This window comes from Vidua macroura, chromosome 2, assembly GCF_024509145.1.
Source record: "Vidua macroura isolate BioBank_ID:100142 chromosome 2, ASM2450914v1, whole genome shotgun sequence".
Taxonomy (NCBI): Eukaryota; Metazoa; Chordata; class Aves; order Passeriformes; family Viduidae; genus Vidua; species Vidua macroura.
Window position 1 is genome coordinate 117,094,975 of NC_071572.1, and position 10,772 is coordinate 117,105,746.

The 10,772-nt window shown below is 63.5% G+C and overlaps 2 protein-coding genes across 2 annotated transcripts; both read right to left on the reverse strand.

Moving 5' to 3' along the window:
• Positions 1-5,869: 5,869 nt before the first annotated feature.
• Positions 5,870-7,922, reverse strand: KCNE3 (potassium voltage-gated channel subfamily E regulatory subunit 3). Its single transcript, XM_053970543.1, has 2 exons — positions 7,731-7,922; positions 5,870-6,749 (listed from the first exon to the last, which is right to left on the reverse strand). The coding sequence occupies exon 2, from the start codon at positions 6,735-6,737 to the stop codon at positions 6,426-6,428; it is 312 nt and encodes a 103-aa protein (XP_053826518.1). The 5' UTR covers positions 6,738-6,749; positions 7,731-7,922; the 3' UTR covers positions 5,870-6,425.
• A 777-nt stretch (positions 7,923-8,699) lies between these two features.
• LIPT2 (lipoyl(octanoyl) transferase 2) lies at positions 8,700-10,772 on the reverse strand. The gene is made up of 2 exons (XM_053970541.1): positions 10,246-10,772; positions 8,700-9,352 (listed from the first exon to the last, which is right to left on the reverse strand). The coding sequence occupies exons 1-2, from the start codon at positions 10,721-10,723 to the stop codon at positions 9,120-9,122; spliced, it is 711 nt and encodes a 236-aa protein (XP_053826516.1). The 5' UTR covers positions 10,724-10,772; the 3' UTR covers positions 8,700-9,119.

Genomic DNA, 10,772 nt, shown 5'->3' on the forward strand with positions numbered 1-10,772 from the left:
CAATCCCACAGAGCATCCCAATCCTGTACAGCATCCCAATCCTGTACAGCATCCCAGTCCTGTACAGCATCCTCACCCCACAGAGCATCCCAGTCCCGTACAGCATCCCAGTCCTGTACAGCATCCCAATCCCGTACAGCATCCCAATCCCGTACAGCATCCCAGTCCCGTACAGCATCCCAATCCCACACAGCATCCCAATCCCGTACAGCATCCTCACCCCACAGAGCATCCCAGTCCCGTACAGCATCCCAATCCCACAGAGCATCCCAATCCCACAGTGCATCCCAGTCCCACAGAGCATCCCCAGCCCACAGCATGTCCTCGCAGAGGTTGCCATAGTGACAGCAGGCACTGCAAGAGGGACAGAACCATGGAATCACAGATGGTTTTGGCTGAAAAATACCTTAGAGCTTATTTCCTTCCCACCTCCTGCCATGGGCAGGGACACCTTCCACTGTCCCAGGCTGCTCCAAGCCCTGTCCAGCCTGGCCTTGGGCACTGCCAGGGATAAGGAGGTAGTAGGTGACCAGGAGTGAGGATGCTCCCAAGTCCTGTCCCTGCTCCTGGCACAGAGAAGGACAAGAGCCTGGACACTGATAAAGCGAGGAAATGGGATGCAAACCTTCCTGCTTGTGCATCTGGCAGCACCTGCAGCAGCACTGATGCCACCCCGAGCGCACAGGTCTGATGAGAACCACGTCCCTGGCACACTTCTCCAGAGCTCAGTGCTCTGCATGCTTTTGCTGCTCTTATCTCCTGCTCTGTGCTTTGTCTTCAAGGGAGAAGGCCAGAGCCCAGGAGAACAGCAGCTCCAGCCCACAAGACCTTGGGTTTCCCCCAGAATTGGATGGAAGATGGAAAATTATCCTTCTCTCCGATGTCAGCACTCCTCCATGGTTATTCCCCGGAGAACACAATAGTCTCATGGAGGATAGAAGCGATTTCCTTGCAGGAATTACTGCAGCACAGAGGGTTTGATACTTCCCAGGACCTCACCATCATTGGGAAGCAATGACTGGTTCCCAAATGTGTCCCTGTGAGAAGGCTTTGGACCTCTAGCTCCAAGGCAGCCCGTGGCAGATGCTCCAAGCAGCTCCAGAGCAGGGCAATCATGGAAAAAGATTACAGTGATACAGCTTAGATCCACTGATGGAGACGCGAGACAACAACTAAGTCCAGTGTGTCTGAGGGTTAATCAGGCTCCAGGAGAATTTTTAAAGCTGATTATCTTGCTCCAGGACGGTTCAATCCAGTCCCATCTGCTGGCACCGCGGGAGCGTGCAGGGGCCCAGCTCAGCGCTCCGGGGCACCCCACGCCTGCCAGCACAAACACCTCTCCTCATCTGCTGCTAGCAACAGCATTTTCCAGTCCCCACGGTGGAGGGAAACAAGGCAGCCCGTCGGCAACCAGCCTGCGGGGGAAGGAAAGCCGAGGTTTCTGTGTTTTCCCCCGACGCCTCGTTCCGCCCCACTGAGGTGCCACGGGAGCGGCAGCGACAGCCCAGGGAGCAGCAGGCCAGGCTGCCAGCCAGGGATGGGAGCCAGGCGGCGAGGAGAAGGGCTGCCAGGCTGCTGCCAGCCGCCAGCCCGTGTGCCGGGAGCTGCCAGGGCCGGCGGGGAGCGTGGCAGGGCTCAGCGGGAGGGAGCGGCTTCTCCCGGGCCAGAGGGAGAGGAGCGTCCGTGGCACCGTGCAGACATTGTCCCTCAGCCAGGGAAAGCCCTGCCCTCGGCCTGCCAGGGGAAACCCAGGGGCACAGCTGGGACTAGACCACTTCTAGTGCCAGCCCTGCCATGGGCACGGACACCTCCTGCTGTCCAGCCTTGCCTTGGGCACTGCCAGGGTTGGGGCAGCTTCTCTGGGCAAAGAATTTCCTCCTAATCTCTCATCTAGATCAATTCTCTGTCAGTTTGAGACAGACTTGTCCTGAACCCTTGTAAAAAGTCTCTCTGTCTTTTGTGTAGGTTCCCTTCAGGTACTGGAAGGCCACAATCGGGTCACCCTGGAGCTTCTCTAGTCTGAGCTAAACAATCTCCATTCCCTCAGCCTTTCCACACAGCAGAGGGGCTCCATCCCTCTGATCATCCTGGAGCCACCTCTGGGCTCTCTCCAGCAGCTCCAGCTCCTCCTGCTGTCCCCAGGGCTGGGGCAGCTCTGCAGGTGGGGTCTCAGCTGGGCACAGGGGCAGAGGGGCAGAATCCCCTCCCTGCTGCCCACGCTGGGGGACCAGCCCACCAGAAGGGCTGAGGCATCAGAACCAGACGCGTCTGTCGCATCCCGTGAGCATCCCCGGGGATCTGGATCCACAGCCCAAACCCTGGCACACAACAAACGGGAGCAGCCCCGTGATCTCCCAGCTGGGAAACGCTGGGAGCAGCGTTTCCATGGCAATTTGCACCGTTTATTCCGCGTCGGGTGCGAGCAGCCCGCAGCTCCCGTGCCGTTCCAGGCTGCTTTTCCACTCCCGGTTTCTGCCGTGCGGGATGACCCCCGTGTGCTCCTGCAGCTGGTGGTGGCTGAGCCTCTCAGCGCTGGGGCACGATTTTTGGTTTATAATTTTATTATTGATGTCTCCTGAACACCCTGCTTGTTCTCCCGGGCCCCTTGGCTCCCTGATAATGACACAGCAACTCCCAGCTTTCCCTTCCCTGCCAGAGGCACACGTTGAAGGGAAGGCAGCAGACACCTGCAGGCAGGCAGCGAGGACATCCCTGATAAACTGGGCAGGGGCAGGGCAGGGGCACTGGTGCCTTTTTGGGCTGGAATGCCCGGGTTTAAGCAGATCTGGGGCAGCAGCAGGAGAAGGGCTTTGTCCCGAAGGAGGGCAGGCGCTCTGCAGGCAGAGCATGGACACAGAGCACAGGCTGGCAGGTGGGAAGGACACAACAGGGACTACTGGCATTAGGAAATGGCTTTTGAAGTTCTGCAACTGCCCCCGGCTCGATGCTTCATGATGTCTGCTTCGGGAAGGCCTGATCCCACACGCTCTGGCAGTGGCAGCACGCTCTTTAGCTTCCTCAGGAGCACAACTCTAAACATGCTCTAAAAGCAGTTTGCCACGTGCAGCTGGAAGAACCTCTGCTCTGGTCCCAAAAAGGGAGGGCAGGAGCAGGTCCCTTCACCATTCCCGGATTCCCAAGGTGTTTGGATTCCCAAAACCAGCTTTCCCCATCGTGACCCCTCTGTCCCTCAGGCTGCACAGCAGCCCCGGTCGTGTGAGCCTGGCCCAGCACTGCTGAGGGGAGAGCAGCTCTTCCCTGGCTGCTCCCCCCAAGCACAGCACTCCCACGGAGCTCTGCCAGCCCTCCTGGAGGAGCAGCTCCCCTGGGACACAGCTCCCCACCGCTCAGTCAGGCTGTGCCGCCCATTCCAAACCAGCACCACCCGAGGCAGCCCGTGCTGGCAGCCCACATCCACTGCTCCCACCCCGGGCCGCTCTCATTTCACCTCGTGCCTTCCTTATCGGAACTCCCGGCATCAAAGCAGCCCCAGGAGCAGCTCCTGCGATTCCTGCTGCCCCGACAATCCAGCCCTTGATCCGCCAAGCCAAGGTCAGCCCGCACTTCCCACGCGGTTTGATATCCTTTCCCAAGCACCAGGCGCCGTCTCACCCGTGATCCGTTGCTGTGTGCCAACAAAAAAAAGTCTTCAATAAATCGGCCTCCCAGGAGCCTTATGTTTTTTCCCAGCTGCATTGCTTGAAAGCCAAATGTAGCCAGCTACAGCTTGCTCAGCTGGATTTAGGGATTCAGCCAGGACCGGCACACTCCCAGCTCTTCTCTCTGCGTGCTGGGAGCATCTCCCTGCTGCTAACAAAAGCTCTGTGAGTGTGACCCAGGCAGTGTTAGCCCAGGGAGGTGAGGCCAGAGCCCATCGGCTGCGAGGAAGAATCTCTGAGCTCTGGCGCGAGCATCTAAGGAGTTGCCAAATCCTTCCCCTGGCTCCAGAAGCAAACCCATTCCGGGAGGCTCCCAAATCATCCTTCCCTCACATATCCCTGCTTCCGTAGCCCTCGGAGCAGCCCAGCACACTCCGCCGCTGCGGAGGTTTGTCAGGCTGCCCCGGACCGTGGATCCCATGGGGACACGGGCCGGGCGGAGCCGGGGGAGCCATGGGGACAAGGACAGCCAGAGGTCCCGCCGATACAAGTCCCCGCTCTTGCCCCAGGGGTGCCGGGGTGTCCCGGGCATGTGACACCGGGCCCCTGAGGCGGCTGCCACAAGGTGGCACTGGCACCTTGTCACCCAGCCTGGTGGCATCCAGCCGGCCACTCCAGGGCGGGGGCACCCGGGGCGTCCCCCCTGCCCTGCCCTGCCCTGCCCTGCCCCGCCGCAGGCTCTGCTCCGAATTTACCGGCAGGGCTGGATGGACAGTGCAGCTGCCAGTGGATCGCAGGTCGGCTGGGTAACCATTGCTGCAGGAGCTGCGTCTTGCAGGAGGGATTTTCACCCTCAGAATCTTCTGGATTAGGGATGAGCAGCATTTCCCCCCCCCCCCCCCAAATTTTTATGACATGCTGTCCTTCAACAGGGTTTTCCCCCTTGGGTCACAGCACCAGAAGAGATTCCAGGGTCACCGGATTCATCCCCCTCTCCCAAAAGTGGGAAAAGCAAGAATTCCAGATCCCTGGGGGGATTCTGGGGGGCCACGCTCACCATCCAGCCCCCATCCCACATCCTGGCGCTGGCTGCTGCACGGCTCATCCCGCAGCAGGGGCTGGCGCTGGAGGAGGACGAACCCCTCCAAGGGGAGGAGGAGGCAAAGGATCAGCACGGCGTGTCTCTGTCCCCGCCTGGCCCGATTCCCCTGGTTTATTTGCAGATAAAGGTTTATTTTCCTTTCCCAGGGCTGCAGGTGCCGGATAAACAGAGCGAAGCCTCTGGAGCTACTTCCCGCTCGGGCCAGGTGCCGGAGGACACCTGCGCCCCAGAAAGCCCTGCCAGGCTCGGGAAACGCAGCGGGACCAGCCCCAACATGGGCTTCCCGTTCCCCCCTGCTCCAGGCTTTGTGCCCAAGCCAAGGGCATGGCAAACCAGGAATCGGTCGCTAAGCTGCTGCCGTGCCGGTGCCTCCGGTGCCAAGGTTTCCAGCCCTACCCCAAACACACTCACATCCACTATTATTTTTTGGATTAGGGTTTGGCGTCACTGTTTGGGCTCAGGATTGCAACTGTGTTTAACCTTGGAATGCAGGCGGAAAGGCCCCTGTGGGCCAGCTAATCTAGCTGCAATTAAAGACATCCATTATGCCATTACAAACAGGTTAAGGCGTGTGAGACACTGGCGCTGCCCCACAGCCTGATTTGAAGGACGGGGACGTTTACTGTCCTGGACACTGGCCACTCCACAGGCCAGGTCCATACCCGGCCAGCTTCACAGGAGAGCCAAAGCCAAGGAGCCCAGCAGGACCCAAGAACATCCCCTTCCCGTCCCCCCCTGCACCCTCACCCCATGGAAAACACATTTGGGACCTGCGGTACAAAAGGCCAAAGCTACAGCTGACAGCAGGAAGGAAGCAGGAAAGAGTCCGGCATGGCCATCCGGAGCCCGCGGAGGCCTTGGGAGATGCTTGGAGCCACGCGCCTCCGGCCAGGCTCGGGCCGCGCTCGCAGCGTGCCCGCGGCTCCAGCGGCGCTGCCCGCACAGCAGCGGGGACACAGCGCCGGCTGGGACTGCGGGGCTCGCTCCATCCCGGGCCTCTGTCCCCCCCAGGGCCCCCCCCGAAGGGCTGCCCTCGAACCCACCCTGGCAGCACACAGCACACAGTTAGCCCTTTCAGCATCCCCTGGGCTCTGGCACAGAGCTGCACCCCACGGATTGCCCCAAACGCCAGCTTTGCTCGGAGGAGAAGCAAACACAAGTCCCCTGAACCCACCACGTCCTTTAATTCCCTGCCAGAAAAGCAGGGCCCGGCCCAGCTCAAACATTACAGGGTTTCAGCACCAGAAAAACCCCCTGACCGCTGTCACAGCTGCTGGGAGCCCAGGGAGGTCAGCACCGGCTGATCTGAGTAGGGAAATGGGGAAATATTCTCCTTGAAGCCTCCTGCCAGCCCCCGCAGGCCACGGTGGGAAAGGAGCTGTCCATGCCAGCCCCACACCCACGGTGGAGCCGAGGTGGGTCTGCAGGACCAGGACCTGCTTGCAGGTCACATTCTTCCAGCTCCTGCCAGCCAGGACATCCCGGCGCTGCTCACATCGGGACTGAGCTCCTCCATGGTGGGGGTTCTCAGCAGCTCCGGGGGTTCCCAGCAGCTTTGGGGGGTTCCAGCAGCTCCGGGGGTTCCCAGCAGCTTTGGGGGGTTCCAGCAGCTCCGGGGGTTCCCAGCAGCTCCGGGGCCAGCAGCACTGCCACACCCCACAGCGAGCGGGATGTGCACAGCAAGGTGACCCCGAGCCGGCGCGGGGACGAGGCGTGGGCCAGGCTCAGATCATGGAGACCCTGTTCTTGATGTAGACGTGGTAGGGGTCGCTGCGCTTGTCCACCTTGCGGGAGCGGGTGTAGCCCAGGATGAGGCTGCCCACGGTGGCGGCGAAGAGCGTCATGACGAACAGGATGTACATGTAGGCGTTGGCGTTGCGGCTGGAGTGGCCGGCGTGGCCACCACGTGTGGCCCCCGCCGCGCCAGCCGGGGCCTCGCCGGGGCAGGGGATGGCCCCGTGCAGCGTCTGGTTCAGGGCGTTCAGCACTGCCTGCAGGCTTCGGTGCCAAGACTCCGTGCGGTTGCTCTCGTCCATGGCCTCCGCAGGCTGCAGGGGAGGGCGGGGGGCTCAGAGAGGGCTGCCCTCACAGCAGAGGTGCTCCCAGCACGGAGCCCAAACTGCCCCTCAAAGCACCTCCTCTGCCACACAGCAGGGTGGCCAAACCCTTTGCATTCCCAGCAGCCCTCTCCCTAAATTTCCGTCCTTCCATGGAAGAGATAAATGTCCCAGGGCTCTGGGGCAGCTGCCTGGCCCTCTCTCCTCCCCAAGGCTGGGGACAATGTGGGGACACAGCTGTCCCGAGGGAGCAGGAGGGCTGGGTTCAAAGTCTGCTTTCCCCAGGGACGTGTGGGGATGGTGGGCACATACCCTGCCCCGCTGCAGGGTGCAGAGCTGGCACAGCCCCCCACAGATCGCTGTGAACCCATCTTGAGGGGTTGCTGCCCTAAATCTCCCTGGGGATTTCCCTCCCCTGTGGGTGCCAGACCCCCTCTGACCTGCCATCCCTCCCTTGGCATGGTGCCCCTCTGCCAGCCCCCCTGGGCTCCCTTGTGCACCTTTCACAACTTGCTGGGGCCGGGAAGGGACATGGGACACAGTCCCTCACGTGTGCCATCCCTTGGGACATGCCAGTCCCCACTGTAGTCCCCCCAGGTATTCCAGCACCCCTTGCCTGCTGCACCTGCAGCTCTCCCCGTGCAGAGGCAGCTGACCCCAAATGGGTCACCCTCAGCTCGGGGTGCCCCTCCCAGGGTGAGACCCCAGCTGCGAGGAGGAAGAGGAGGAGGAGGAGGAGGAGGAGGGGGAAGGGGCTGAGCAGCCACGAGCCCACGGGCATGAAGTCGCATCTGGCTGCCTTCCTGACTTAAGAGAAGTAGGCTGAATTTGGGAGGTTTGGGGCAAGACCTGGGTTTATCCCAGGAGGGGACCCACAGATGGGGCACGACTTGGGGGGACCCACCTTAGGGGGGGTGTAAGGACAGGGAGAGGAGCGGGGGACAGGGCGTGGGAAGGGGGGCTCGCACTCACCTCGTGCGCCCTCCCTGCCCGCGCTGCTGCCAGGCTGAGCCGGGACTGAGCATCGCTGCCGGCGGGGAGGGATGCCGGCCGGGCTGGGAGCGCCGCCAGCCTCCTCCCCTTCCCGGGCAGAGCCACCTGCCGCAGCCGGCCGGCCCCGCCGCTGCCAGCAGCCCGTCCCCAGCCCCACGGGCGCTGCCCCGGCCCCTCGCCCCAGCGGACACCGTTATGGGCCGGCAGAGCGCGGCTCCCTCCGCGCTGCCCCGGCACACGCTGCCCGTCACGCCTTCCTGTCCCTCCTCGTCCGGCACCGCGCTCCCCGAGCCCCCACCCTGGCACAGAGCCCGCCTGGGCACGTTCTTCCTGCTCCCCGTTCCCTCCTGGAGCTCACCCTGCTCCGTGAAATGGCATTTCCCCCCTTTCCAGCCCCGCTGGGCACCCACGGGGGGCTCACGAGGAGCTGCCAGTGCCGTGCAGCAGCGGAGAAACCCCAAAGCTTGTGGGGCAGGGGGAACGCCCAGAACAGCAGCGAGGGGCTCTGGGTGGGGGTCAGGTCTGGCTCTGAGCAGGGTGTGGGTACTCCAGCCTCAGGCTGACTTCTCCCCCCGAATAAACCCACCCGTTCAATCAGCTCGCGATGCTGCAGCTGGGACAGCGAGTTCAGAAGTGCTGACAGCAGCACCTCCTCCAGCACCACAGACCCGGTGGGAGCAGGTCTCCACTGCCCAGCTGGAATGTTGTGTAGTCCCACAGGATCCATGACAGCCGTGGCTCCTCTCCTTCCAACCCTCTTCCCTCCTTCGCCCCCTTTTCCGCCGCGTCCGCAGCACTCCAGTGGCCTTTCCACCAGCGTTTACAGCCATCCTCCACCCTCCCTGGCGCCAGGATCTTTGCCATGTGAGATTTCCCTGGGCTCGGGGTGAGAAAAAGGTTGTCACTGATAAAGTCTTGGGGTAAATAAATGAGAAAAGGATCGGCAGCCAAAGTTCCCAGCAACTCTCTTTATATATAAAATCTGCCTCTCTTTACCCGTCAGCAAGGGAAGGATGCTCGACCCACATGAATTCATGAGAATTCACGTGAATTCATGAGCATTCACACAAACCTTTAATTTTTGTGGGGCAAAAAGCAGAAAAAAACCCCACAAAAGCACCTGTTTGGGTACTTCCCCAGCAAGCAGTACCCATGGAGGTCTCAGCCGAGGGATGGAGACTCACAGGGCTGGAGAGGACAGCCCCAGTGGAGGTTTGGATGGTCGAGCAGCAGCCTGAAACCCCGTGCCACGGCCCACTCACAGTCCACAGGCCAAGGCACAAGCAGTTATCTCACAACAGAGGCCCCAAACAAAGCCGGCTGCGCCGTGGCTCTGCCAAAACACCCGGCCAAGGCACCAGGACAATCCTAATCCCCAGGGTCCTCTGAAGAGACCAAAGTGCAGTCAAACACCTCCTGGAAGGAGTCGAGGAAGGGCTCGAGGACCTGGCTGACGGCGACGTGCTGGCCCAGCTCGCGGCTGAGCGAGGTGACGCCCTTGCCCTCCAGCCCGCAGGGGACGATGTGCTCGAACCAGGAGAGGTCGGTGCAGCAGTTCAGCGCCAGCCCGTGCGAGGTGATGTGGTTCCCGCAGTGCACACCTGCGGGGCCAAGAGCACCCACCCGTCAGCACCGCCACCAGGGCTGCCCTGGCGGGAGAGACCGAGTGACCACGCTGCCCAGATCGCTGTAAACATCCTCCCCACACCACGCTGGGCCCCCCAGTTCTGCCAGGGAAAACCCACAGACAGGCTCCCCAAGTTTGGGGCAGATGGGGCGCAGCATGTCCAGACCCTCCACCCCAGCCCTGCACCCCCAAACGCCTCCCACCGCTGCAGTTTCCAACGGGCTCGGACATGGGGGGAGCTGCAGGAGCCCAAATCCAGGCTGCAGGGTCCCAGGAAGAGGTGCAGGATGTGGAGGGGTGCGAGGGAAGGGGGCAAGGCTGGGGGCTGGGCTGCAGGCAGGCAGCCAGCCCTGGGAGCGAGGGGTGCAAAGTGCCGGGCTCTGGGTGGGCTGCAGGGGCTCCAAACTGTGCTGCCCCCTCCTCCCGGACGCCAGTCCCATCCTCCCCGGTGCCTACAGCTCCAGGGCAGGTTCGCGCCGTGCTCTGCCCCTGTGCCCGGGCAATCCCAGGATGGGTTGGGCTGGAAGGTGTTCCATGGGCAGGGACACCTCCCACCGTCCCAGGCTGCTCCAAGCCCCGTCCGACCTGGCACTGGGCACTGCCAGGGATCCGGGGGCAGCCACAGCTGCTCTGGGCAGCCTGTGCCAGGGCCTGCCCACCCTCACAGGGAAGAACTGCTTCCCAACATCCCATCTAGCAGTGGGAAGCCGTTCCCCCTCGTCCCCGGTCCCCGTCCAGCCCTCCTGGAGCCCCTTTAGGCCCCGGAAAGGGCTCTGAGCTCTGCCCGGAGCCTTCCGTTCCGCACGTGGAGCGCCGCGGGCGCTCCAGCGCGGCCACCCCCGCGCTCCCGGCGCCGTCCCCGCTCACCGATGGCGCAGAGCTTGCTGTCGCCCATCCAGACCCCGGTGAAGGGCGGCGGCAGGGCGCGGGCCGCGCCCAGCCCCAGGCGGCGGCACAGCCGCAGCACCAGCGCCTCCAGCCCGGCCACGTAGGCGCGGAGCGGGAGCCGGCGGCGGCGCAGGTCGAGCACGGGGAAGGCGAGCAGCTGCCCGGGGCCGTGGAAGGTGATGTGGCCGCCGCGCCGCGCCGCCACCAGCGCCGCGCCCCGCGCCCGCAGCGCCGCGGCCGCCGCCGCGCCCGGCGCGCCCCGCAGCCCCCAGGCGTACACGGGCTGCGCCGGCTCGCTCAGCACCACGCTCTCGGCCGGCAGCGCCTCCGCGCCGCCCCGGCCCGCCGCCGGGCCCCGCGCCGCCCGCGCCGCCGCCACGCAGCGCTCCTGCGCCCGCAGCGCCTCGGCGTACGGCACCGCGCCCAGCCGCAGCACCCGCACCGCCCGCCGCGACATGGCGGGGACAGCGCGGGGACAGCGCGGGGACAGCGCGGGGACGCGGCCC

Coding starts and splice junctions, on each gene's coding strand:
- LIPT2 (XM_053970541.1), bottom strand. CDS start 10,723: ATGTCGCGGCGGGCGGTGCGGGTGCTGCGGCTGGGCGCGGTGCCGTAC. Junction 9,353..10,245: donor CAGCAAGCTCTGCGCCATCG/GTGAGCGGGGAC, acceptor TTGGCCCCGCAG/GTGTGCACTGCGGGAACCAC.
- KCNE3 (XM_053970543.1), bottom strand. CDS start 6,737: ATGGACGAGAGCAACCGCACGGAGTCTTGGCACCGAAGCCTGCAGGCA.